Source organism: Gambusia affinis, linkage group LG22, assembly GCF_019740435.1.
Source record: "Gambusia affinis linkage group LG22, SWU_Gaff_1.0, whole genome shotgun sequence".
NCBI classification, from domain to species: domain Eukaryota; kingdom Metazoa; phylum Chordata; class Actinopteri; order Cyprinodontiformes; family Poeciliidae; genus Gambusia; species Gambusia affinis.
Window position 1 is genome coordinate 269,222 of NC_057889.1, and position 27,810 is coordinate 297,031.

At 47.4% G+C, this 27,810-nt stretch overlaps 4 protein-coding genes across 9 annotated transcripts in view; 2 read left to right on the forward strand and 2 right to left on the reverse strand.

The window, feature by feature from the left end:
- LOC122825538 (serine/threonine-protein kinase D3-like) overlaps positions 1-12,730 on the reverse strand; it is a 28,225-nt gene extending 15,495 nt beyond the window's left edge. The window contains exons 1-3 of one of the 4 annotated variants that reach the window (XM_044106975.1): positions 12,080-12,727; positions 11,833-11,995; positions 11,659-11,728 (exon numbers count right to left, since the gene is read on the reverse strand). The gene's annotated coding sequence lies outside the window, so the exon portion shown is untranslated. Of the gene's footprint in view, positions 1-11,658; positions 11,729-11,832; positions 11,996-12,079 lie in introns of those variants that run through there. The other 3 variants (XM_044106978.1, XM_044106974.1, XM_044106977.1) reach the window with 3 other exon arrangements.
- LOC122825539 (connector enhancer of kinase suppressor of ras 3-like) lies at positions 127-9,802 on the forward strand. 3 transcript variants are annotated; one of them, XM_044106980.1, is made up of 13 exons: positions 127-762; positions 3,036-3,199; positions 3,535-3,737; positions 5,102-5,189; positions 5,565-5,606; positions 6,243-6,362; positions 6,435-6,494; positions 6,571-6,639; positions 7,104-7,250; positions 7,950-8,074; positions 8,150-8,265; positions 8,499-8,585; positions 8,672-9,802. In XM_044106980.1, exons 1-13 carry the CDS (start codon positions 711-713, stop codon positions 8,959-8,961), a joined length of 1,563 nt encoding a protein of 520 aa, XP_043962915.1. In that variant the 5' UTR covers positions 127-710; the 3' UTR covers positions 8,962-9,802. The 3 variants fall into 3 exon arrangements, with proteins under 3 accessions (XP_043962915.1, XP_043962916.1, XP_043962917.1); XM_044106981.1 differs by lacking the exon at positions 127-762 and having other exon boundaries at positions 3,058-3,199; positions 3,301-3,737; XM_044106982.1 differs by lacking the exon at positions 127-762 and having other exon boundaries at positions 3,069-3,199; positions 3,289-3,737.
- Positions 12,731-12,780: 50 nt separating the features above from the next.
- cebpz (CCAAT enhancer binding protein zeta) lies at positions 12,781-20,102 on the forward strand. The gene is made up of 17 exons (XM_044106972.1): positions 12,781-13,003; positions 14,224-15,689; positions 16,055-16,286; positions 16,402-16,519; positions 16,616-16,704; positions 16,778-16,831; positions 16,898-17,000; positions 17,078-17,137; positions 17,209-17,275; positions 17,394-17,500; positions 18,216-18,270; positions 18,613-18,767; positions 18,837-18,878; positions 18,954-19,040; positions 19,107-19,171; positions 19,287-19,368; positions 19,773-20,102. The coding sequence occupies exons 1-17, from the start codon at positions 12,815-12,817 to the stop codon at positions 19,910-19,912; spliced, it is 3,111 nt and encodes a 1,036-aa protein (XP_043962907.1). The 5' UTR covers positions 12,781-12,814; the 3' UTR covers positions 19,913-20,102.
- LOC122825547 (protein CEBPZOS-like) lies at positions 19,446-25,197 on the reverse strand. Its single transcript, XM_044106990.1, has 4 exons — positions 25,044-25,197; positions 20,473-20,590; positions 20,348-20,392; positions 19,446-19,996 (listed from the first exon to the last, which is right to left on the reverse strand). The coding sequence occupies exons 2-4, from the start codon at positions 20,588-20,590 to the stop codon at positions 19,914-19,916; spliced, it is 246 nt and encodes an 81-aa protein (XP_043962925.1). The 5' UTR covers positions 25,044-25,197; the 3' UTR covers positions 19,446-19,913.
- Positions 25,198-27,810: the final 2,613 nt, after the last annotated feature.

Here is a 27,810-nt window from a genome sequence, read left to right on the forward strand (position 1 = left end):
GAGACTGCCAGAACCGGAACCGGGATCAGACTGGGACGAATCTGAATCCAGGTGAGTTTATCAGCAACATGAAGCAGGAAAATTAAAGTTCAGATGAAAACCCGGTTTGAACTCAAACTTTCTGGTTCAGATCAGGTTTGTGAAGAAAGAATAAAATGGCAGGTTTTAAACCAAAGTCACAAGAAATAGGAGAAACACTTGTTTTTTTTACCAACTAATAATAAAAACATGAATTCAAACCATCTGGGAAACCGAACCGCTCCGACCGGGTCGAACTGAGCTGCTTTGTTTACCGCCTCTGTCAGGGGCGAGGAGATGCGCCTCACCTGATTGGAGGAAAGCCCAAAGGGGCGTGTCCAAGTCCTGCACGATGACAGCCAATCAGCGCGCAGCTTACCTAGAGGAGCAGTTGGTCAGAGAGCAGCGGAGCAGCGGGTTCGGTTGGACCCGAACTCTGTCCGAACTTCTACTGGACCTCAGGCGGTCAGAGCGCAGCAGGAACGGTTCGAACCGAGTTCACCCGAACTTCCATCCGAACCCCAGAGTGATTCAGGAGGTTTAAACTCAGAGAGAGCGGATCCGACAGAGTTCTGCAGAACTTTTTTCTGGATTTGGAGTCCGAGTTGAAGCTTCCGGTTGGTTCCGAATAGAAGATGTCCGAGTAGCGGATCGGGGAGCCTGATCCTGTCTGGGTCCAGCCCGGTTCCGACATGGAGCCTGTGAGCGGGTGGAGTCCGCAGCAGGTGGAGGACTGGATGAGAGGTGAGGCTGATGGTTCTGGTTCGGGATGTTCTTCCTCCTGGTGGTTCAGCAGATTCTGGATCCGAACCGCCGGGTAATCATCAGCTTCTGGCAGTCGAGTAACTCTAACCGAACCGGAAGTGTTATTACAGCATCAGAACCAGCTGAAGATTCAAACATTTAAAATGAAAACAGGAAGTGAAGTCAGGAATAAAACAGGAAGTTTTATTCAGCTCAGTTAAAAATCCTTTATTGATCCTGCAGACAGATGAAGTCAGAGTGGCTGTGGGTGGTGATGCTCCAGTAGCAGTCAGTGCTGCAGTGAGTCAGAAGAAGCCTCTGACTGCAGACAGTTAGCAGCCTGAGGTGTTTTCAGGTCCAACGCTTTGTGCGGTCTGACTGCTGATCACATGATAAACAGGAACGACCCGCTGACCCGTTAACTGGTGGATCAGAACCGCCGTCTGTCCCTCCAGACCGAAAGCCTGTAATCCTCCGCCTAGAAACTAGGACCAGAGACCATCAGAACCTGATTGGCCCAGATGTTCCCAGGGAGCAAAAACATTAGCCGCTGAAAAGCTTAAGATGCTAAACCGCTACGTACACGGTCATCCACAAAATTTATTTTGGACTAAATTTGTTCATGTTTATAGCAGGTTAATACTTTTTGTGTCAAATCGTACATAGAAACCATACTTACTTCTTTTTTTGTCTAAGATGGCCACTATGGTTGTCATGGAAGATAAACTTTTGCACAAAAATTGAAAATTAGATGAAAATGTTTTTAGCTGTGCTAATGCCAAATTGATAAATACAGTTAGAAGCTAGCGCTACACCGCCAAGCATAATTTTAAAAATGAAGCTAATGCTTCTGCTAACTGTAACTCCATAAAATGGAAGCTAGCGCTAATAATTTCACGTCAGGACTTTCAGCCGGTTCTGTTTCCAGGTCCAATTTGGTTACTTAAAAACAAAGTGTAACCAGAGACACGCCTCTGTTGGAGCGCTCCAGAACCTGGTACCGGTTCTGTAGAACAGAGCAGCTGGGCGGAGGGATCGGTCCCGGAGGCGTCGGAGCGACGCCGACATGTTGAGACGGGTCGACATTCCTTGGGTTCCTGGCAGGTGCAGAACGTGTCAGCTGAGCGGTTCCAGCGACCCAGTTGGTTCTTGGTACTGTTAGTGAGGAGGAGGGGTCCAGAACCCGTCAGAACCTGCCATGCTCAACAGCTGGTGATCCTCATCACAGATGAAGAGGTTCTGAATGACCCAATTGCTACAGGAAACGGCTCAGACAGCAGAACCTTAGGTGTTCTGGTTTTGACCCAGACAAACCGGGTCGGTTCCTGTTTGCCCAGTTCTCCAGATTCATGGAGCTCAGCAGGAAATCCTGCTTCCTGCTGAGCCACCGACCCGTCCCAGATGGTTCTGCTGGAACCAGACCGGGTCAGAACCAGATGGATGTTTCCTTTAGAATGAGCAGAACCTCCCTGATCCAAATGGGTCGGTTCTGTGGTTCTGTTCTGCATCCACAGGTTCTTAATAAAATGTTTTCTACAAACTAATTCTGTTTTCATTTTTAAATAAAATCAGTAAAATCAAACTTTAATGAAAGTAAATAAACGGTTCTGATTCAGTTCCGACCCGGTTCAGATTTCCAGCAGGAATCTTCCTCCCTGCTGCCGGAGTCTTCATCAACCATCTGCTGACCCGCCTAACGACCCGACCGGTGGGTTCCCAGTTGGTTCCCAGTTGGTTCCAGGCAGCGTTTTAAGGATGTTTATTGGTCCATAAAATCGACAACGACCCGGATGCTACGCCGCTAACACTTAGCTTTCATCAAGGTCAGAGCGCCGCGCAACGCGAGTAACGACCCGGCCGGAACGCGGCTCGCTAAATCAGAAAACAAATTAACGAGGCAGAGAAATTTTCCTCAACAAATTTTAATAACTGAGGAAGTTGAATCACTTGAGGAATCGTTTCAGCCCTAGAGGGAATGTTCTGGTTCTGGTTACTTTGGGTCAGGAAATAAAGAGAGAATTGGATTACTGGTTACTGTTTGATGCCATTTATTGATTTTTCTCCCAGTTTCGTCAGGATCAGCCCTCCATAGTTTCCAGGCCTGGAGCTAATACAAGAAAGTTCTGATGAGCCCGGTGGGTTTTCAGGCGGTTCTGGTTCAGCAGACTCTGCTTCAGAGCGATGCATCGGTTCTGATGTTGTTGGGTCGAACACTTCCTGATCTGAACACTTCCTGGTCTGAACACTTCCTGGTCTGAACACTCCGTTTCCAGGTCTGGACGACAGCCTGCAGCCGTACGTGGCGGCGTTCCGGCAGCAGCGGGTCGGCGGGCAGCAGCTGCTCCAGTTGGGCCACCAGGACCTGCTGGCGCTGGGCGTGGCCCGGGTCGGGCACCAGGAGCTGGTTCTGGAGGCCGTGGACCTGCTCTGCTCTCTGGTTGGTACTGGGACCGGGGTGGGGGAGGGGAGGTTCTGGACCTCAAAGTTTCTGGGCTCTGCAGAACTCCTGGTGGATTTCAGGTTCAGGTCTTCCTGCAGGAAACGGATGGCGGTTCTGGCAGAGCGGTTCTGTGGGCAGCTGCCGGTCCGGATCACAGGAACCAGCTGATCCATCATCAGAACGGCTGGTTTTCTGCTGACTCATGTTTACCTGAGCTCAGCTGTTTTCAGCTGTTTTGAGTTTCTTGGAGCATCGACTCAGGAATCCAACATGGCTGCAACAGGAGGTGCTCATGGGAAACGTAGTCCAGCTGTCCTTGTCTCCTCCCATAGAACTACGGCGTGGAGTCGGACTGCCTGAAGACGCTGGTGGGGAAAATGAGGGCGGCTCATCGCAACCTGAGCGGCGCCGTGACGCAGCGCAGGAAGAACCCGGCCTACCAGAACAAGAACTCCCATCAGCCCTCCAACCAGTTCTTGAGCGCCGTGGTGGAGCTGATCGCCGCCGCCAAGAGCCTGCTGGCCTGGCTGGACCGGTGAGGCTAAAGCACTCAGTTCAAAATCAGCTTGACTATTAGCTTATTGGTGGATCAAAGACATGAACCCATCAGCCTGAATCGTCATAATCAGATGAACGGAGCTTCAGAGAAAATGGAGTTCCTGCTAACATGTAGCAGAGGTTTGCAGCTCAGCGATTGGTTGAACAAGTCAAGTCAAAGTTCATGTCTGTAGCTCATTTCCAGCCTCAGCCGACCAAAGTGCATCACAACAAACATCACAGGTAGATAAATAAAAAAACAGAAATAAAATTAAGTTTAGTAAAACTAATAAGACAAATATAAAATTGGCAGAGAAACCAAAAGCTAATAGCATGAATGAAAACCAAACAATTAAAAATTGTAGCTGCAAAGATTATCTTCCATCCTTCACTTTTTCTCTTTAGCTGAGTTTCAGTCTGGAGTTTAGCGGCCAGAGGGAGACGATCCAGAGAGGTTCTGTCTGCTTTCCATCCTGGCTTTAGGGACAGACGGTAAAACCTGCAGGGCTGCTGGAGCTCCTTCAGTACCAAGGACCCAAAAACACTTAAAAACTATCAATAAGACCTTCAATTGGACCCTAAAACAGCAGGGAGCCAGTGAACGGTTTGTAAAGCCAGAGTCACAGATTGACGCCTCCTGGTTTTGGTCAGCAGACCAGCTGCAGCATTTTGTTTGCTCTGTTCCAATAATCTGAACCTGATGAATGATTGGATCAAAATCAGGCAGAGGAAGAAAAGATTTTATCTTAGCCAGGATCCTCAGCTGGGAGGAACCGGCTCTGATAGCAGCGCTAGCATGCTAATCAAATCTAACAGGATCAACAATCACACCCTGATTTTTCACAAATGGACGACAGCAGGAGGACAGGAGACCGACCGGGAGGACGGCACTGACCGAACATACAGTCTCAGTTTTTCTTGATTTGGGTTCAGAAAATGTCTGAACATCCTGAAGACGATCCTGGAACATCGACCCGGCAGACCGGCTGTCATGTTGAGGCAGAAAGATCTGAACGGATCTGAAGAGACTTTGTACTTTTTAAAGATACAAGCCAGAGGCAGCAGAAACAGGGACCCTGAGGAACACCGTACCTCGGAGGACCAACGCTGTCCCACATCTACGGAGAAACTCCTGTTGGAAAGAACCAGAACCGGTTCAGTGCTGAACCTGAAGGGGCTGTGATTGGCTGAACAGACTGATGATGTGAAGGAGGCTGGATCCACGTTTTAACTTCACACACTGATAATCAATAATCACAAGTTCCTGAACCAGGACTCAAGGCAGACATTTAGGTTTAAATACAATTATTTTCACTAAGAAAAACACGGATGTGTGTGTGTGTGTGTGTGTGTGTGTGTCAGGTCTCCAGTGACGAGCCCCAGCGATTTCACTGCCACCAGAAGCACCATCATCCAGCTGGGCCTGGAGCTGACCTCCACTGTGCAGAAGGTCAGTGAAGGTCAGGGAGCAGCCAGCATGAAGTGACGTTGGCTCTGACCTGGTTCTGGTGTTCTGGTTCTGACCCACTTGGACGGTTGGACCTCAGGTTTGAATCTGAGGCTTGGTCAGCAGCTGCAGCGGCTCCTCCCTGCAGCCATCCTGTTTACCTCCAGCTGCTTTTCCTCCTGCAGGCTCTTTGCTCAAACATTTGTTTTTCCCTCCATGCTGTGCTGCAGCTGCTGCAGCAGCTGCTGAAGCGCTGAGATCGTTAGTAAAGTTGTAAAGTGTGACTTTAGTTTGAGGAGATGAACTCAGAGATTAAAGATGGCTCCTGCCAGGTGGGGTTCTGGTTCTGGTTGACGGCTCTGTCCTCTGTGCCTGCAGGACTGCAGCGTGTTCCAGATGGAGGAGAAGATCCTGGAGGTGGTGAGTTCACTTCCTCCTCCTCTGCTGCTCCATTGTTGGTTCAGAGCTGGAATGTCCGCTTCCTGTCTTAGATAACGCTTCCTGCTGGAGCGCAAACCGCCGCAGCGGAAACCGCCCACAGCGTCCAGCTGCAGCATTAGCATTAGCTTGCGGTCCAGCTACCTGGACAAGCTGCAGGTTCAGTGCTGCAGTCTGCCCCCTGCCTGCCAGGGGCTGCTACTGCAGCAGAATAGAGTCCAGATGTGGAAGCAGAACAGATGTTTCCTTTAGCTCCACCCAGTCGGAGTCAGGTGAAGCTCCGGTTCCACCAGGTTCTGATGGAAGAACCTTTTCCTCACGGATTCACATGGAAAGTGACGCCAACGCTAACGAGGAAACAAACGTTCTACATCCTTGTTCTGGTTTGGTTTTTCTCTCACCAGAGATTCATCAACACAAGAAATATTGGAACAGAAATCTGAAAAAAACTGGCAGGAAGAAAAGCGTGAAGCGATTTCTGTTGTGGCCCCACTTGGTTGGGATTGTATCCATTTTAATTTGTATTTTTTGCCGTCTCTGTTTGATGGTCTGTAGCATTTATTTATGATTAATTGGTGAATAAAAACCAAAAGTGACGTTTTGGGTTTCCTGTTTCAGTCCCAGGCTCTGAGCAGCGTCTGTGAGAAGACGGTCCAGGCGACCTCTGACCCCTCGAACATGGAGCCGTCCTGCCTGGAGGAGGTTCACATCACCAACGTCAGGCCTGGAGAGGGACTGGTGAGTTCAGGAGCCGTAGGAACTTTGAGCGCTGACCTGCAGCTCCGACCCTCACACTGTCTGATCTCCCAGGGGATGTACATCAAATCCACCTACGACGGCCTTCATGTTGTCACGGGAACCACGGAGAACGTGAGTCTGCAGCCTGAACCGGCTGTTGGTGGTACCAGAACCCAACACTAACCGGGCCGGTTCTGGTTCTGTTCAGTCTCCTGCAGATCAAACCCAGAGGATCCACGCTGGAGACGAGGTCATCCAGGTCAACCAGCAGACCGTGGTGAGTTCAGGGTCATCCAGTCACCAAAACGCTCCGGGTAATAAACTCAGAGCCGCAGTCAGACGGAGGAGCAACGTCTGATCAAACCAAGATCCATATCAGAAAAATCACTACAACATGATTCTGTTCCGCATGCGAACAGATTCTTTCCTGCTCTGCTGCACTGAGTCTTTGTGAAGTTTCCGTTCAGGCTGGAAAGTGATGAGATCTGAACCGGATCAGGTTCTGGATCAGGAGCGTTATCAGAGTTCCTCAGGTCTGAGTGTAGATCCCTGAGGAACTCCACCCAGGAACAGAGCAGATTCATTTACTTCCTGTGACGTTCTCCTTCAGCTGATATAAACTCTGTTTATAGGTTTGGAGCTACTGCAGCTGGAGCTAGGCTAGGCTAGCAGTTTTCCTTTGTTTACAATCTCTATGCTAAGCTAACCAGCTACAGATTCCCTTCTCTGTGGTTGGTCCAGGTGGGCTGGCAGCTCAAACACCTGGTGGAGAAGATGAGGGCAGAGTCTGGCAGCATCACCTTGGTGCTGAAGAAGAGGCCTTCAGGAACGTCGGGAATGGCCGCCGCTCCGCTTAGAAACTTGCGCTGGAGACCGCCACTGGTGCAGGTGAGCTAACACGAATGCTAACGCATCAGCCAGAGACCAGGCTCAAGTTTCTGATGTCCACAGCTTACATGCAGCACCTGAACGCACCGTGTCTGTACAGGAATAAAAGGTCCTGTTTCAGGAGCGAAGGAGGAAAGATTTTAACCCAGGAACAGATTCACATCCGGACCTCTAGGGGGCAGTAAGAACTGCTTTCTGCTGTTGGAGCCAGAAGAGAATCAGAGAATGAACCAGACCTGAGATCAGCTGCAGTTACACCTGAAGATGCTTCATCTCCTTCAGTCCGTTTGTGTTTGCAGAACAATGGAGTCGTTTTTCCTGCTTTTCCCTGAAAGCATCACAGCAGGAAACGCTCACATCCTGTTTGGCCCGCAGCAGGCCGGGCCAAACAGGATGTGACTGTTCAGAGGAGATAAACTTCCTCACAGACTCTGAAGGTCAGGGTTCAGTTCTGACTCAGCGACCCGCTCCAGAACCTCAGCATGGGTTCCTGTTATCAAACCCTGGTCCTGGCTTATCTGGGCCACAAGGTGGCACCCATGGGCTAACAGGACGTCACAGAAGGGCAGGACTTTCAAAATAAAACGGAACAATAAAGCATGGTTAACCTGCTGCCGGAGCAGCTTCTCTGTTTAGGAACGTTTGAACGTCCAGGCAGAGATCAGCAGTGAGCTGTGAGTTCGGTTGCGTCTCTTGCAGACGTGTCAGGATGCTGCAGATGTCTGCGGATCTCCTCAACCCTCAGAGGCTGCAGGCAGGAGAGGGAAGACCTCCATCCTGGATCTGTACATCCCTCCGCCTCCCGCAACTCCATACGTTCCTCTGTGAGTTCCTCTCCTCTCTCGGTTTTCCTCCTGCCTTTCCATCCGTGACTCTGACCCTGGTCCTCCTTCCTGCAGGGAGCTCAGCGCCTCACATCCCACGTCTCCAAACTCGTCTCTGGACGCCGACGATCCTCCTCCTGAAGTCAAGCAGCTGGTCCCGATCCGCCTCAGACAGCGATCCGCTTCCCGTGGTGCGTGAAACCGGACCGGTCTCTGGATCCAACTGGACCATTAACCTGGTTCTGAAGGTCCAGCTAGTTAGCTCTTGATGTTTATCCAGTTTGTTTGCCAAAGTTCTGACCCGGTCCACTATGATCTGAACTGAAAACATCCTCCCCACACGGTTCAGTGAGAACCAGATCAGAACAGTGTTCTGAGCAGTTCTGGTCTGGTTCTAAAGGATTCTGTTTGCCAACCTGTTCAGGTAAACCCCGACCCGTCTCCATGCCAGTAAACTCTGTCCTGGGCGTCTCCGGGTCTTCGTCCAAACGCAGAACTCAGGGAAAGAAAGGTAAGTTCACCAGTCCTGTTGGTTCTGGTCGGCCCGGACCGACTCAGAACATCCATTAACTGCTTCTTGCTCTCCATTCTGAACAGGTAGAGACGAGCTGCACCGGTACCTGAGCAACGAGCGGATCGGCGCCATCGCTGAGGAGGAGCCGGCCTTCGGTCTGCCGCCCCGCGGATCGCCGTCGGTCCGCGGCGTCGACCACATCAGAGGCAGCCGCTGCCTCGTCGGCGCCGACCTGCACCACAGCGCCACCATGCCGTATCAGGAGGCCGCCGCCACCAAGAAGCTTCCTGCTGCCACACAGACCAGAGCCAAGACCGGGTCAACGTCTGTTCTGGGCGGCTGGCTGGCCCGGCTCAGACTGTTCAGTCACTGAGGAGGAACGTCAGGAACCTGCCAGCAGGAACGCCGCCGACCGGACCCGCTTCTTTCAGCGACACCAATACAGAGACTCGTCTGAACGTTGAGCTCTTCTACAACGGGGTCAGAAGACGTCGTGTTTCAGGTCCAGGTTCCTACGGAAACGCAGAGGCCGAACCTTCAGGAACCGACTGAGGAGCAGAAGGTTGGAACCGCTCATCATGCTGAAGATGTGAGGAGCTCCGGTCCTTCAGAATGTCCCTGAACTCTGATGCTCCTGGGAGAACCAACGCTGACGTTCAGCTGTTGAGGCCTGGTCCGGTATCGAGTCATGGACCAGAACCTGCTTCGTCCATGACCCAGCCAGAGGAACCTGAACATCCTCCATTGTTCTGCTGAAGAGGAGCAGAGACATGAAAATCATTGGTGATGTCCTGAACTTTGACCTTGTTTCTGTTCCTCCTGGATCTGCTGCAGGTTACGCTTCAGGCCCAACCAGAACCAGGGTTCTACTGACTGACTTCAGATTCCTGGAGGTCCAAGTCAGGAGCCCTACAGAACCCTCAGGGTGTTCCTCAGGGAAGTGTGATTTTGTTTGTTTGGGAAGAACAGATGTTTAACTCACAGGAAGTGAAACTTTCTAAAGTGTATTATTATAAATCTGGATCCTGCTGGACTCTCAGGAGTCTCAACCTGCTGGTGAACGGAGAACTTTTGTTCTGATGTTTTGGGAAGCTGTTGATCTGCTGAGGTCACATGATTGCATTTAACCGTTTCTGCTTCATGCAGTCTGATTGGTCCATCAGCTCAATAAAGTGGAATTTAATAAAAATTCCTGCTCTGCTCTTTGTCCTGGTTTTACTTTCATGTTTCATTACTGACAGGGTCAGATCATGAACCAGGTCGGGTTCTGATTATTAAACCTGTTCTGGAGGAGAATCCTGCTTTGGTACGTTTGATAGAACTTGTTGAGGAACCGCTGCCCCCTGCTGGGCAGCTGCAGGAACTGCATGTTTCCTGCAGGGTGGAGTCCTATTGTAGCTCTGAATCTTCATCCAGCGGTTTATTATCGCTGATGTACATCCTGCTAATATAGCTCAACATTAACAGGATGTTAAACTACTAAACAGTTAAATCTGGTGGTAAAAAATAAATCAGGCTCCATCAGCAGAGGATCAGGAGCCAGGAGGAACACCGGCTGGTCCAGATCATCCCGACCAGGACTGTACATCAGGGGGTCCAAAGGGAGGCAGTTGATATGCTCTGATAGACCTGTTGTAAATTTCTAATTGTATTAGTTCCTTCAACTGAGAGCCATTCTAGATGTATGTTTGTGCTAAGGAACATAATATATGAAGAACAGACTTAATAACCAATTTAAATTCTTTTTGAGAATTTGAATAGGTCATTAAGAAATTACTGCCAAGTAAACACTAAAAATTACTCGACCATTACTATTGAGTAATCGGTTTATCAAATCAATATTTTTATCTCAGTTATGTAGATATGATGATTTGTATTTATGTATCATGTAAGCATAGTTTCATCTGATGAGTAGAATAGCTGTATTAATATATATATATATATACATATATATATATATATATATATGTATATGTATATGTATATGTATATATACATATATATATGTATATGTATATATATATATATATATATATATATATATATATATATATATATATATATATATATATATATATATATACTGACATGACAGAACGTGCTGATGAAACTTTGCTAATTTAAATAGAAGTTTTCCAACTGAGAAAGAACCAAACAATTGGGGTCTCAGTTCATCACCTATTTTAACAGATGATCTTTATAATATTCCACATGGAATTTTGATTTTTTTCGAAATCTCTTAATGGAATTAATTTTAAATATTTGATTAAAGACAATAAATGTCAAAACATTTAAACCTCGTTCAGCTAAAGAATTTGAGAGAACAGAGTACTTTACTTTATGTGGCTCATTTTGCCATAGAAAATCTAAGAATCTTATTTAGATCAGAATGGACCTTACCAAGCTCCGCCCACAACAACCTAGAAAATGCCAGGTGGCCGCAAGTCTCACAAACAGCCTGGCGGCGCCTTGTTTCTATGGAAACATGGCGTCTTCCACTTGGACTGATTCTCTGCAGTGTATTTTCTGACTCCATTAATGCTCCATTTCTACCGTATTTTCACAATATATCAGCTACTACAATGGACAGAGGAACTAACAAGTTCATGTCATCGTTTTGGATGAGATCAGGTGTTTGAGCCTCGCGATGCCACCAACATTGTGACGTCACAGCAAAATGCTGTGACGTCACAGCATTCAAACCCTCAGCATCAATATAGCTGAGGACAAGATCACCGATGACTGTTGTTCTTTAAGGCTGGGTGAGTCGGACATTCATCGTTTTGTTGGCTACTTTTGAAATCAGTGGGTGATTCCTGTGGTATGTTGGCAAATGTCTGAGTGTGTCCAGGCCTGATACACTGTACTTGGTGCTAGAGAGGCTAACAGGAGGAACAGTTTTCTGCTAAAATCAAATCTTCAGTGTGTGTCAGATACACGTTGCATATTGATCTGTTTAGCTAACGTAAGACTGTGTAGCAGACAGGCTACAAGGTGTAGAAGTTGTATCAGTGCTGCTATTATGCTGTATTTAGCTAACGGGAAGCGTGTTTGTGAGACGGCCACGCACGTGACCACGTAGAATGGGCATCAGCCAATGAAAAGCGGCCCCTCTGGTAAGGTCCACAAAGCGCTTTACTCTATTGATGAAAAAAGATATGATGTCCGTCAATAGCGTTAGCATCCCGAGCAGCATTAGCATCCACCGCTCCTGATGGATTATAACAGGAGTTGCTTTGCCTACCTTAATGAGTCCAGCAGGTCCTCACTTCATTGTAGAGATTCCTCTCAATGTCGATCTGCTGCTGATTCCTGACGCCATATTTGTATCTCAGATGTTTTATGGAGTCCAGCAGCCAAACAAAACGGCGCTGAGTTCAAAGTCCGGTGGTTTCGTGTCTGCCGCGCTGCTTAATACAAACAATTATTTCAATAACTTTGTCTGAAAAACAATAAATAACTTAGAATAGTGCTTCCGAATTATAATTTACCTGAAAAGAATCGCATCAATCTCAAACCATGACATTAGACCAAACAGCCTGCGGCCTGATCCTCCGGCAGGTGCATTAAAGCCCACAATTACGTCTTTGTTTGAATGGTGGTTGGCAAAGAACTATAGAAAGCATTACCGCCCCCAAGTGGACTGGAGAGGGGACAAGAAATTAACAGGGGAATGAATAAAATAACTCAAATAAATTACTAATGACGAAAAAGTAAATTAATAGTAGTAATATAAATTCTCCATATTAGATTTATATTTTTCAAAAATAACATAATTTGACCTTTAATTTTACTTACATCGCTTCTAAAAATATTTTTTCATTATCTAAATTGGTTCTGTGAACTGTCTCCTTTCTGATTCATTTGCAGTCCATTCGATAAACACATACTGTGGCGTTTCGGGTAGATTGCAATCATCATATAGTTTTGTCGCACTTTACCAATTACTTTAAGTGATTTATTAAGCCCTAATCTGGTATGTATTAATATTTATTCCAGTTGTCCGTTTTCTTCCCGTTTTCCTTTTATCTCCTATATTTTTCTGAATGTTATAGAAATGTGCCTTCCTGTATCATTTGTGCGGTTTTCAAGAATAAATACTATTTTAAAAAAGCTAAAGTTTCTACACATAATTTTGAAATTTATTACTTTAGTTTAGAATAACATTTACGAAGGAAATTTCCGTCTGCAGTGTGCAGTCTGGGGTGCAGTTTCCCCTTCGACCTATGGGGGCGCTGCATCTCTCTTGCTGCCTCTCTGTCTACATCCGGCGCTGCTCTCCACGCCGCAGAGACAGCATGGCGGACAGCAGGAGCTCCGATGAGTTCCAGCAGGAGGAGAACAGTGAGGAGGAGGAGAGTCCAGGCGGAGAGGAGCTCAACCTGGAGGAGGTGCTGCGGCTCGGAGGGACCCAGGTCAGTCAGCGGTCCGGTTGGGGATGACGGGACATCCGTTACAACAGAACCCTGGGTGTGAGTGGAGGGCCAGATGTTTCCCACCAGTGGAGCTCCTGGTCCGGTTCGACACGCGTTGAAACGGGTCCAAAATATCAGCGAGGCCCAGCGAACGGACTCATGATTCGGTTCGGTTCGGTAGAGAAGCTTCAGCATGTCGGGCTCACTAACAGAACCCTGTTGGAGTTCTGACCTGATGAAACTGAACTGAACCAGTGGGGAATGGTCAGGTTCGCTCTTGAGGATGAGATGACGTCACAGAAGTGATTTGTGTCGCTGAACTGCGAACAGCAGCAGAGTTAAATTAGTTTAATCAGTTTTTAATCAGTTTAGATTTTTATTCAGTCATTGAAAAACGGAGAAAATTCTGTTACTCAGATAAAAATATCTGAACATTCTGCAGATTTGCCATGTACCCACATAAGATGCTTTTACACAATATTAGAAATACAACACAAAGGGGCGTGCTGTGGTGGCGTGGGGGACAGCGCGACCCACGCTCATGGACCCTCGACGCGGCTGTCGAGGGTTCGATTCCCGGACCCATGTCTTTCCCCGTCTCTCTCCCCCTTCCTGTCAGCCTACTGTCATCTAAGGGACCCGCAAAAAGACCCCCTGGTGGGGGAAAAAAAAGAAATACAACATGTAATACAAGTAATACAATTCTTTTAGATAAGAAAAAGATTTTCTTGCCTTAAATGCAATAACAGCAAAAAAAAAAAAAAAAAAAAAAACTTCTATCACCACCATGTGAAAAGCTGGGTCCTTTTTGCTGGACTGAACAACGATACAGTTTAGGGATTAAATTGGATTAAAAGATAATCGGACAGTAAAATGTGATTAAAAGATTTATTGAGGGAATGTGAAGCTAAAATCTGAACAGACGTGAAGGGTAGGACAGTTATTTACTTATTTTTGTACAGTTTTGGTTTAATTTATGCTCTGAGGATGTTCTTTCAGCAAATGTCCTTTTTTTAAACTGAAGATCTGGATCCTCTGGCTGTAGTACCTCACTCTGCCAGCAGGTGGTGCTAACACCCAAAGCTTCATCTGCATGGTGTTGCTTTATGACGTAAAAATGTTGTTTTGGACTGGAGGTGCAGTTTAATTGAAACTTTGTAAAAACGTTAAAAGTGAAACCAGACCATGTGGGCTCTCTGAGCCCTGCTCTCCGTCTGCAGGCGGACTACATCCTGCTGGCGGCCATCAATGACTCCACCGAGCTCGTTGATGGAGGGATGAAGGAAGCCATCGACGACCTGGAGGAGGGAGAGCTGGAGGGATTCATCTCCAAACTGGGGATCCGGGCCCACACCGGGTCCCAAAGCGTCCCGGACGAGCCGGAGGGCGGCGCCGCTGCAGACCACAGGAAGGGTAAAAAGGCTGTGAAAGCGTCGGCCGCAGATCAAGTGTCCGGCTCTCAGAGTAAAAAACAGAAGAAGAAGGAAGATGTCCCGGTCCCACCTGGGAAAAAGCCGAAGCAGAACCCGGCCCAGTTTGAGTTCCAGGCGCGCCAGGTTCTGCTCATCAAGCCGGGTGGGAAGTGGTTCGAGCTTGAGTACGCCTCGGAAGGCTCGGATACGCCACAGGACGCGGCGGTGGTGTCCCGCTACAAGGCGCTGGCGCAGCGACTGTTTGAGTCCGAGGTGGAGCTGTACCGCACCAAGAAGAACCTGCAGAGAGGAGCCAACTCCGCCTGGATGAAGACGGTGGTCTCCTCCGGCGCGCTGGCCGACCGCATGGCCGCCATGACGCTGCTGGTGCAGGACGCGCCGGTGCACATGCTGGAGCACGTGGAGACGCTGGTTTCCATGGTGAAGAGGAAGGGCAGCCGACGGATGGGCCTGATGGCGCTGGACACAATGCGGGAGCTGCTGCTTTCCGACCTGCTGCCCGAGCACCGGAAACTCCGCCCCTTCCCCCAGCACCCCTTCGACCAGCTGGAGGAGCGTGCGAGCGGCAACCGCGACGCCCGCGACCGCCGCCTCATCCTTTGGTACTTTGAGCACCAGTTGAAGCAGCAGGTGGCCCAATTTGTGGCGGCGCTGGACGGGGTGGGCCACGACACGGTGGCGGCCACCAAGGCCAAGGCGCTGGCCGCCGCCCACGAGCTGCTGAGCGGCCGGCCTGAGCAGGAGAGGGCGCTGCTGGTCCAGGTGGTCAACAAGCTGGGCGACCCCGACTACAAGATGGCTGCCAAAGCGGCGCACCTGCTGGAGACGCTGCTACACAACCACCCCAACATGAAGGCGGTGGTGTGCTGCGAGGTGGAGCGCCTCATGTTCCGGCCCAACGTCGGCGCCAAGGCGCAGTACTACGCCGTGTGCTTCCTGAGCCAGGTGATGCTGAGCCACGACGAGGCGCCGCTGGCCGCCAAGCTCATCGCCGTCTACTTCTCCTTCTTCGGCGCCTGCGTCAAGAGGAAGGACGTGGAGTCCAAGATGCTGAGCGCTTTGCTGACCGGCGTCAACCGGGCGTATCCCTACGCCGACGCCGGAGACGAGAAGGTGCGCGAGCAGCTGGACACGCTGTTCCGGGTCGTCCACCTGGCCAAGTTCAACACGGCGGTGCAGGCGCTGATGCTGCTGTTCCAGGTTCTGGACGCGCAGCAGAGCGTGTCCGACCGCTTCTACGTGGCCCTGTACAGGTGAGAGACCCACCAACTGACCAGCTGGACGAAACCCAGTGGGCACTGGTTCCCACTTACTCTGGAAAAGAAACTTAGTTACTTCACTGATTCAAAAGTAACTCATAAAGTCAGTTACTAATTACTTTATTAGTTTCATTCTGCGGTGAATCCTGTCACAGACTTTAACATTTTTAATAATTTGTCTTAATAAGATCAAGATCTAAATGAATCTGAGTAATCTGAACACATTAAAGTGTTTCTCTAATCCTAATAAATAATAAAACGTTGGTAACTGAGAACAATCCAATACATTCTAAGTCAATGCGTCACTGACAAGTGATGAGTAACCTGGTACCATGATGGCGTCCTGCCCGGTCCCACAGGAAGCTGCTGGACCCGGGGCTGGCGGCGTCGCCGCGGCAGAACCTGTTCCTCAACCTGCTGTTCAAGGCGCTGAAGGCGGACGTGGCGCCGCGGCGCGTCAAGGCCTTCGCCAAGCGGCTGCTGCAGGTCGCCGCGCAGCAGGGCGCCTGCTTCGCCGCCGGGGCGCTCTTCCTCGTCTCCGAGGTGATGAAGGCCAAGCCGGGCCTGCGGATGCTGCTGCAGCAGGGGGAGGTGAGGGAACCGGGCCGGAACCGGGCCTTAGAGCGGTACCGCCGGGATCGGGTCTCGCCTCATATTAACTCCTGTTGATGTTCTGATTGGTTCTGGTTCTGATGGGTCCTGACAGGACGAAGAGGAGGAAGAGGAGGAGTTTAAAGATGTGTGTGAGGAGGAGGAAGAGGAGGAGTCTCCGGAACCAGCGACCCGGCCCACGGCATCATGGGTCCACCACCAGAACCTGGAAGGTACCTGGTCCCGTCTTGGTTCTGATTTGGATCGGAACAGGTGTGGTCAAGGCGGTTCTGGGCCGACCCGGTTCTGACGTCTGAATGTTCTGACAGGAGGGCGGAGCTCCCAGAACTACGACCCGGTCCACAGGAACCCGCTGTTCTGCGGCGCCGACCGCTCCCCGCTGTGGGAGCTGCACCGGGTGAGGAACCGACCCAAACCACCCGGTTCTGGCTTGTGTTCTGTTCTGACCCGGTTCTGTTTCCCCTCTGCAGCTGTCTCTGCACTTCCACCCCTCGGTGTCCCTGTTCGCCAGAACCGTCCTGCAGGTAACACCAGAACCAGGCCCGGTCCTCCAGAACCCGACCTGGGTTTCACGTGTTTCCTGTCCGTAGGGAGAACCGGTCCAGTACTCGGGCGACCCGCTCCAGGACTTCACGCTGATCCGGTTCCTGGATCGCTTCGTCTTCAGGAATCCAAAGCAGCTCAGAGGAAAACGTGAGAATCCCGGATCCGCTCTCCGGCTCCTTCCCGACCCGGGCCGGTTCTGATCCAATTTCCTGTCTGTTTGTCAGAAAACACAGATTCTGCGGCACTGAGGCCCAAGCAGCGCTTCCCGGTCGGCTCGCTGCCAGGTGAGTTTTCCCTGCCGGTGCTTCTGGTTCCGAACGTTTCCAGGTCCGATTGTCACTCCGGGTTCTTCCAGTGAACGGCGCCGAGTTCCTGTCCAGAGACGAGAACCAGATCCCCGTCGACCAGGTCTTCTTCCACCGGTGAGTCTCGCTGCTCCGCCCAGGTCCGACCCGGCCGACCCAGAGTCCGGTTCCGACCCGGCCGACCCAGAGTCCGGTTCCGACCCGGCCGACCCAGAGTCCGGTTCTGTTTCTGCAGCTTCTTCAAGAAAAGGCAGCAGGAGAAGCAGAGCCGGCAGCCGCGACCCGACGGAGACGAGGCGAGCGTGGAGAGCGTGGAGGACGACGAGTTCGAGGAGGCACTCGGTACTAACGAGTCGTTAAGGATGTTTGAAAGTAGGGCTGTGGTAATCGAATATTTTAGTAATCGACTAATATATTGACAATCAATTAATCAAGTAATCAGATGAAAAAAAGATCAAATAAATCGTTGCAGTTTATCGCAGGCTCACAGATACGCTTATAAAATGTCTAAACTCCAACTTTTGGCTTGTTTATTCATCTCCAGTCACTTTAATAGATGACCTCTGACCTTGACCAGACATTTATAGCTCTATGTTCATGTTGGCCACGGGATTTGACTCCTTTGTTCGTCACAGTACTCAGTCTGTCCGCTCACCTGTATAAATACACCTGCAGCGCTCTGAACCGCCAGCAGGCAGCAGGAGGAGGAGAAAAGCTGCCGTACTGCAGACATGGCGCCAGTCATTTTAAAGATGCTTATTGGTCCCCTGAAAACGACAAAGACCCGGAAATTACCATTAATAAAATCCTGCCAGGCCGAACTTGAAAACTGGACCTTATGCTGCTAACACTTAGCATTCGTTAACAACTCAGGCGGAAGCGAAAGCGCTGCGCAACGCAAATAATAACCCCACCGGAACACAGTGCAGTAAATAATAAAACATAATTTAATGAAACTTTGAGGCAGGTAAATATTCCTTGAGGAATTTTAATTATCGAGGAACTGAAGCCCTAGTCGAAACATTCCCATGAACCAGACTGGGTCTGATCCCAACAGATTCCTTGGAGGCCGACTTCGCCAACGTTCCGGACGGCGACCTGGACTTCGCAGGGTGAGTTTTCCAGAATCCATGAACAGAAATTAAATCTGAAAATATATAAAAATGTCTGGAAGTTTCTGACTGTTCAAAAACATTTAATCATTTTATTTAGAACGATTCGGAGGCGGGGCTAACTGGCCTCATTAGAGGTGACAGGTGTGAAGTTGGCCAATCAGAAGAGAGCATCACAGGAAGCATTAATAACTTTAATGTTAAACATGTTTTATTGGCTCTGACCTGCAGAGTCTCCCCCTGGTGGACGGACCATGTAACACCATCTGAATTTAGGATCAATCAACTGACGTCCCAGTTGGTTCTGGTTGGTTCTGGTTCTGATGTTCCCATGTTTCCCAGGAACGTCCGCAGTAAGAAAGGCAAGGACTCGGAGGATTCGGACTTGGAGGATGATCTGGACGATGAGGAGGTGTCTCTGGGCAGCATGGATGAGGAAGACTTTGGAGAGGATGCAGGCGGGACCTTCATGGACCCTGAGGATGATGATGATGAAGGTAGGGAGCGTCCTTCAGGACGGTCCGGTTGGCTTCCTCCTGGTTTATCCCGGTTTGTCCCTCCTGCAGGTCCAGAGCTGGAGGACGGCGAGGATGAAGATGTTCCTGAAGGTCGGTTCGGCTCCTCCTCTTCCTCCCTGATGATCCGCTGGGATCCCAACAGGAAGTGTGTTTTCCTTCCTGCAGGTTCAGGTGAAGAGGCGGAGCTTCCTGCCATTCCTAAAACCAGAAAGAGGAAGTCCTTCAAGGAGCCGGATTTCTCCGGACTTTTAGGTTTGTGTCTTTTTGGACTCTGCAGGAAGTTCTGCAGAATCTGGAATCACTTCCTGTTTCTTCCAGAGCCGCAGAAGGACAAGAAGAGGAAACAAAGGAAAGACGGAGGCGTGTGTGCTTCAGCGGAGGAGGTGAGTTATTTCCCTGCAGAACCGGGTCGGCTTTGTTTTGGGCTCCGATTGAATGGTCCGGTTTCAGCCAGCGGGGGGCGCTGCAGGCAATTCTCATTCTCCTGTTTTCCTCCAGTTTGGATCGCTGCTGGACGAAAACACCGACTGCAAGTTGGACAACATCAGCCTGAACGCCATGGCCAACAGCGACAGAGCAGGTAGGACCAGAACAAACGGGCCGGAACCGGACCAGAACAAACGGGCCGGAAAACATTTAGAAGCATTTGTGCATGAATCAGGAGACAGAACCGTTTTATTTTAGTTTGGATTCCAGCAAGTCCGAACATTCAGTTGGTCCAACAGAACCGGTTCTGCTCCTTAAAGGGACAGTTTGCTTTTATTACTGTTGGGCTGGTTCCGATCCGGTTCTGGAGGGAACCAGGTGATCCTTCCTCTGATCTTATAGGATGGATAGAAGTTGTAGGCTCCGCCTCTTTGGTTCCTGGACAGCTCCTGATTGGCTGGTTCAGATTCTCCTGCTTTTAAAGCCAAACTGTCCCTTTAAGGATTGAAGCTGGTTGGTTCTGACCTCCGCTCTTCCTTATCCTCGTCTTCCTTTTAGGCCTGAAGCAGCTGAAGTGGGAATCGCAGCGGGACGACTGGATCCACGGCCGGGACTCCCAGACGCTGCGCCGCAGAAAGAGCTCCTTCATCAGGAGGAAGACGAGGGGCCGCGGGGCCTTCAGGAGGAACAGGAAGTAGCTCAGTCCCGTTTGGCCGCCCAGGCTTCCTGGTCCTGCTCCCGGATCCCATAGATCCCGGCCCACTCGTTGGACTGGTAGTAAACTGGGAGGACAGGAGAGACTGTCAAAGACTGTTTCATTATTAAACTATTTTCAGTTATTAAAGCTTCAAACAAACATTTTCTTTTGTTAATAAACTCTGGAATGTTTTTCTGATCCTGACTGGTTATTGTTTTAAACTGGATCCGGTTCTGGTTCTGAGAGTTGGTGTAAGCTCCACTCTGCCCCCTGCTGGCCGCTTTACACAACCCAGCTCCTTTCCCAGATCCGCTGAACTGAGCTGAACTGCGCTCGTTCAGTTAAGGTGGAATCAGCAGCTCAGCGTCTTCAGGAGACCCGGCCGGGCTCACCAGAACCTGAGCAGAACCGGCCCAGAGAGCAGAGCTGAGCTCACCTTCCAGCACTGAAGGGAAGCGGCTGTTCATGGAGCTCCTGAACTCTGCAGCAGGAAGAGAAGAGAGCAGATGTTCCTGCAGATGTTTTCCCTGAGCAACATGGCCGACGGGCCGCACGTCCTACCCTGACTGTTGTTCATCCTGTGGAACAGGAAGTAGGCCCCAAACACGCCCAGCAGCTCCACTATGACCACGCCCTTCATCAGCCGCCTGGCCAGGGGCTCCAGGGGCCGCGGGGACATCTGGAGGGACAGACACAGGAATTCATCCCAACTTTAATCTGAGAATCCAAACTTTCCTTAAAAAGTCAGAACCCTTTAGTTCCCAGTGGCCCTGATCCTCACAGCTCTGGAGTCTGGAGGGCCACATAACATGCCAGACCAGATTCGGCCCCCGGTCTCTGGATTTGACACATGGAGCAAAGAACTGATATCGGTGTATTATAAGCCTGGGGCCCACCAGGCTTTACCTGTCCCCCCGCTAGGAGAAGCACTGCTTAGTTGTGCTTTTAGAAAAGAAAGGTGGTTTATAAAATAAGTCGTACTCCAAAGATCTCTTGCTCTGAGCGTTTCACTGGCGGAGCAAATTTATTCCTAAAAGATGGTTTATAGTCGATGCACTTCAAGCCGGCAGAGCGACCAACAGAACCGCTGGAGCGTCTGCGCTTTGCCTCACGCTGCTGCTTGAGCTCTGAAGTTTAACTCAGCGCGGATCGCCTCCTTTCACTCAGACTGGACACAGACTGACCAGATATTTACATCAACCCTCTGTGAGGGATTATGTTATTTGGCCAAGTCCACATCCAGATAAGAGTTTAAACCCGCCGCGTTAGTTCTGGTTGCGCAGCTCTACGTGAACCTCAGCAATAATCAATCAATCAATCAAATTTTATTAGTCTATAGCACATTTCAGCATCAAGGCATTTCAAAGAGCCTTACATCAAATCAAACAGAAACACAATGCAAAATAGAATCAACAATCAAAACATGACATTAAGTCTTGAGGACTTAATTATAACTTTATTGATGGACCTTGTTCCATCAATAAATTTATAATTGATCACGTTTCTAATAAAACTCTAAACAAGTGGGTTTATAGTTGAGATTTAAAGGAAGTCAGTGTTTCAGCTGTTTTACAGTTTTCTGGAAGTTCGTTCCAGATTTGTGGTGCATAGATGCTGAATGCTGCTTCTCCTCGTTTGGTTCTGGTTCTGGGGATGCAGAGCAGAACCAGAACCAGAACCTGAGAGTTCTGGAAGGTTGATACAACAACAGCAGATCTTTAATGTATTGTGGTGCTAAACCATTCAGTGATTTATAAACTAACAACAGTATTTTAAAGTCTATTCTTTGAGCTACAGGGAGCCAGTGGAGGGACTTTAAAACTGGTGTTATGTGCTCTATCTTCCTGGTTTTAGTCAGAACTCCAGCAGCAGCATTCTGGATCAGCTGCAGCTGTTGAATTGATTTGTTGGACAGACCTGTGAAGACGCTGTTGCAATAATAAATACGACTGAAGATAAATGCATGGATGAGTTTCTCTAGATCTGGCTGAGACATTAGTCCTTTAATCCTGGAAATGTTCTTCAGGTGATAGAAGGCCGTCTTTGTAACTGTCTTTATGTGGCTCTTCATGTCAGAGTTCATCACTAGTCCCAGGTTTCAGGCTGATCGCTGGTTTTTAGTTGTAATAACTGAAGCTGTGCACTGACTCTAGATCTATAATTCTAGATCTATAATTCTAGATCTATAACTCTAGATCGTTCCTCTTTAGGTCCAAAAATAATATCTGAAGCGATGATGATGTTTCTGTCCTTGTTGATAAAATAAAAAAGCTTTGCAGTGAGTATCTTTATCCCATGTTTATTAAGATTGCGTCCGCCTCTTCCAAAAAGGTGAAAGTGCTGCCAGTAGATCCAGAGGTTATCGATGAAGGTCACTGAGCTGGTAGAGCAGCTTTTAATCAGACATTTGTTTATCATCTCCAGCCTGGAGTGTTTTTTTTATCTCTCCACTGAGGTGATGGAATTGCTCCACTGAGAAATAACTTCATTTTTAATTTTCCCATAGTGTTCAGAATAATATTAAAGTCCTTTTTCAGAATCTCAGATTTCTGCTTTGCCAGATCGTTGGCTCCAACATGCACAACTAAAGTCTCAATATCTGGCTGATCAGCGGTTAGAGAGAGAACTTTGTGAGTTAAATCAGACACAGTGTCACCAGGAAAAGAAATCACTCTGGTTTTCTTGGGATTGCAGACGTGACTGATTCCATTTACTGCTTCATCTTCAACAATAAGAACTTTTGGAAAAACCTTTTGTTTTCCTGGTGGTCACTTTGTCCTTTAGGGTCTTGGGGGGTGGATGTGTTGGTCTTGCCTCATTGTTGATGTTTGATGGTGAGGTTTCACTCAGAGGCTCAGGCTGGAGTGCAGAAAATCTGTTTTTCAGTGGGATTCCCACAGAGTCAGAATGTTTTGAGGTTTGGGCTGGTCGCTCTGTCCTTGGGAGTCGGTGGAGCTGTTTTGGTTGCAGCTGCTTGTTTGTTTTTCGTCGGTGGAGCAGGTGTTGAAGTTGAGGGTGGGTTTCGGCTCAGAGCCGGCCACGCCGATTAGTCCAGGTGAGGGTCTGATTGGTCCAGGTGAGGGTCTGATTGGTCCAGGTGAGGGTCTGATTGGTCCAGGTGAGGGTCTGATTGGTCCAGGTGAGGGGTTCTCCCTGTCAGTCGCCTCATTGGATCTGCGGTGTGAGACTTTTGCTTTCCACAGTTAGCGTTGATTTCAAAGTTCACCTCCAGCAGTTTGATCTTCATTTCTATAGACTGAAGTCGTTGTATAATACTGCTGAGGTCTCTGGGGCCGGAGGCATTTTGTCCTGGTTCAACTTGGAGATGAAGAAAAGTAAGGTAAAAAATAAAAGTAAGAAAATCCCTCAGTCCTTTAGGTTTGAAGTAATCCAGTTATGATGTCGAAAAAGTAAATATAACTATAAAAACTGTCACTTTAAAAGTAACTCAGGCAAACTTACCAGTAAGGACAAGAGAGAGCAGGATGAGCTGCTCCTCCTTCAGCTGCCACAGAGCAAGATTTTCCATCTTCCAACTCGTCTTCGCGCTTTCAGAGAGGAGCATTGAGATTGATTTATCTTTGTGAACAAAACATTATGCTGCGTTTCCATCCAACACGCTGCCAGCGTGTGGCGCTGTCTGTGCTGGTAAGGCTCATGTCGGTGTTCCCGGTTGGTCGGAGCGTTAACGGTTGAACTTGTGGAGGAGTTTTGTGGTTTTATTTTATTTTATTTTCCGGCTACACGAAGCATCAAATCATACCAAATGCTTTGTCTAATTAGTCATCCAGAGTTAATGCACGCGGCCAAGCGGAGATCGATTGATCGATCGATCGATCAATCCATCAATCCATCAATGCATCCATCCATCCATCCTCTGTTCATCCTCGTCCCTTAGAGGGGTCGGGAGAGTTTCTGGTGCCTATGAAGAGCTACTAAAGCCACATAAATTAAATCTCCTGTTTGTCCCTCTGTATTCAGCAGAGATGCTCAGTGCAGCGGATTGAATTCATCCTGCAGGGCCGGTCCAAGGCTGCATGAGGCCTGGAGCAGACAACCAGACATTTAAGCAAATCTTGAGGCTATTTTATGAAACCTTATGGCACAAAACAAAGGAAAAGGAAAACATTTCCTGGAAGTAGATTAAACGAGCAGCTCACTGGTTCGTATGGCGATAGCATGCGTGGCCTTCTCAGTTTGGATCCAGTTCTAAACACCTTAAATTTACACAACACACATAACATGTTCATCAGGGCACCAGACCTACTGTGAACAGCATTCCAATGGAAAACAAGAAGGGCAGCATTTGTCGGGAACAGTAAAAAAACACTTGCGATTTGTCGTCGTCATTCTAGACTAGCCGTTTGGTCCAGGTGAGTTAGCCTGGAGCTACTAGCTCTTGTAAAGCTCCACTCAGCTCTGTTTCTATAACAATAACAATAGCAAGGCTGTGCATGGCTCAAAAGTTGGTGCTTAGCTCTGGTTGAAACAAGTTAAACTTGGTGAAGCTCAGAGTCCATTTATATAAAGTTCCATGACGTCATAGAGATTCCGTTTGAAACTCCTCCTCTTCCTGCAGGACTGAGGGCTTACTGCAGTGCATTGTGGGATTAATAGCCCTTGCACGGCTGGTGTCCAACAGTGTCATAAATCTCTTCCACTGTTATGAGAAACAGGAATCCTCTCAATCATTTCAATATAATCTAACAGTTCTATTTCTGTTATTTCTGTATGTTTAAATGACTTACTTAAAAAGAATATTATATTGAATCTACTTGCTACTTCATAACTTTCTTACAGTTCTCATTTTAAAATATTACAGGTAACTGTTGTTTCTTGGTTTATTTGTTTTTTGTTTTTTTTTATTAAACTGTTTAATAAACTCCATGTACTTTCTGTCATTTTCAAGATGTCCTTCGTAGAAAATATTCTTTTACAAGTTGTCATAATATTTTTCCGCTTATTTTTTTAGATTTTTCTGTTTCTTACATCTTGTTTAAAAAATTTAACTGTAAAAACACTTAATAAAAGCAACTAGGAAATGTTATGTATTAAATATGAAAAACTCAATTCTATTTCATCAGTCGCCACCTTTTAGCTAAACCTTTGTCTTTATCTCTAATTTCACTCACCTTCCTTCTGCTAGGCGGGTCAGAAACCAGCTGCAGCGATCCAAACGAACCGAACCGAGTCAGAAAACAGGTTAAACAGAACAAATAACCCGAAGAACACACTACAGCAGCACAAACAGGACGTCTGGATCCACTGAACGGAAGCCTAGAAGCGCCAAAAGTCCTTTTCAATCCTCATTACTGCCACCAGCTGGCCATGGTCAGGATTACAGGTAAACTAAATAACAAAGACAAAAACATTTTTAAATGTTAAGCCAAAATAACACTGCGGCCCTGGCAGCTGATCGCTGATTGACAAGAGGTTCCGAAGTAGTTCGAGTCCAGGAGCCGGGTCCGCTCAGACAACCGGTTCGGATGGACGGGCCCGGGCCTGTGGACTGGAGCGGCGGCTTGTCCTACAGAGTGACCGAGGTTAGAGGCTCTGCTGCGGCCGGAGGAGAGCGGAGGGTCCGGGGAGGGGAATCCGGCCGGAATGATGATGATGATGATGATGATGATGATGATGATGATGATGATGATGATGATGATGATGATGATGATGATGATGATGATGATGATGATGATGATAGTAATAATAATAATAATAATAATAATAATAATAATAATAATAATAATAATAATAATAATAATAATAATAATAATAATAATAATAATAATAAGAGTTTTTGTTATCAAAGTCTTCATAAATGCTGAAAACAACAACCGATCCAAAGATCCGATCTTTTAATAAATAACACAAAAACAAAATACTATATTCAAACACTATTAGATAAAAATTATCTCTAAAATGAACAGTTATAAAATATTTAAATTAAATTTAAATTTTTCAAAAGTAAAAAATGTTATGACTTCAAGAATTTTATTTAAAAAAAATATGACTGATAGATAAATACAAATAAAATGGTCTTTAAAATATAAGCAATAAAAAACGAACAAATAAAACAAACACTGAAATAATTTCCTGTGACATTTAAATAAGGTATTATAAAAACGTAACATCATAAAGTTCCCAGTCCGGCTCAGTTATTCATTCAAGAAATCCAAGAAATAAATAACTTGTTCAATAAAAATCACAAATGAATTCATAAAATTCAGAAAATTCATGAAAGTGACACTTTCAATAAATTCCAATAAAAACAAAATATAAAAAACGTTAATTAAAAGTTTCAGTCATTAATTAAAAGCAAAAATCATAAATATTGAAATAATCTGATTGGTTAACCTACACAGCTGCAGACCAATCAGATTGCATATAGCAGTATTAGCCCCGCCCACTGACCTGCGCTGCAAAACCATTCTGAATTAAACACATCTTAAACCGTAGAGGTTAACGCGCCCCACGCTTGGAGGCCCTCAGTCCTCGACGCGGCCGTCGCGGGTTCGATTCCCGGACCCGACGACATTTGCCTCATGTCTTCCCCCCTCTCCTTCCCCCTTTCCTGTCAGCCTACTGTGAAAAAAAGGACACTAGAGCCACAAAAAGGACCCCCCTGGTGTGGTGGGGGGGGGAACAAACACACATCTTAAACTGATTTACTTTGGTTTTTGCATTTATTTACTTCATAATTAAAACATGTAAATTATTTATTAGTGTATTATTTAATGTTTGCACTTGTAGTTTGATCAAAAATATTTACATATATTTTTCTTGCAGTGAAAGTTGAACAACCGGAAATGCAAGAAAAGAGAAACAGCGCCGCCTAAAGACAGAAACAGAAACAGTTCCTCTGCATCCAGGTAGTTCATCTGAACTGGACCAACCGGAACCTTCGGTTCCTTCCAGGATCCCCAGATCATAATACTGCCACTACAGGCATGATGACTACATCACTTCCGGTTGCTCCCGTCCCTCCGGAACTGGGTCGATCCGGACTCCTTCCGAACTCAGTAACAAGTCGGACGGCTCCGAGTTGTTTTCGATACTCCCTGCCTGGACCGGTTCTGGTCCAGGCTGGACTGGTCAGACAGGTTGCCTCAGTTCGGTTTTTTACCTGGTGATCCGTCCAGGTGAGGTCCAGTCACCCGTCCATCTGTCTGCTCAAAGTCCAGGCCGGATTTTATTTTGAAAAGCCACTTTATTTTCTCAAAACATACATCAGCAAACTATATTTTAAACATAAAAACTAAATAAAATCTCTTGTGAAGATTGTTTTGGTTTTATTTATTTTTTTGTTTAAATCTCTTTTTTGTCAAAACATTTTTGCGTTCATTAATAATATGATCTGTGAAATATTTTCCAGCATAAAACGAGTTGGACTTTATTATTTATGTTTTAACAGTTTTTTACAGGTAAAACAAAAACAGTTTCATTAGTTTCAATCTCATTCATTCGGGTTTTTTCTTGCTTCTTTTGTCTTAATTGATCTGATATATGTTTTTCTAATATTCCGATAGTAGATCCTCTGTGATCCCGCTGATCCTTCAGACGAACCGGGATTCAAACCAACAACCCTGTGCTGTCCAGGCTGAAGGTTTATTATTATTATTATTATTATTAATAATAATAATAATAATAATAATAATAATAATAATAATAATAATAATAATAATAATAATAATAATAATAATATGAATGAGCCGAGCGGGCTGCAGTTCCTCCTTCAGACAGCAGGGGACGCTGCGCGCTAACAGATGAGCGGCAGAAACTCGGAGAACCAGAATAAATCCAAACACGGGATTTAATCCAGACCGAAAGAAGATTATCAATGATTTATCAAACATTCACTTTTCTGTGACCTTTGACCCCCAGCAGGATGACACCCCCGCC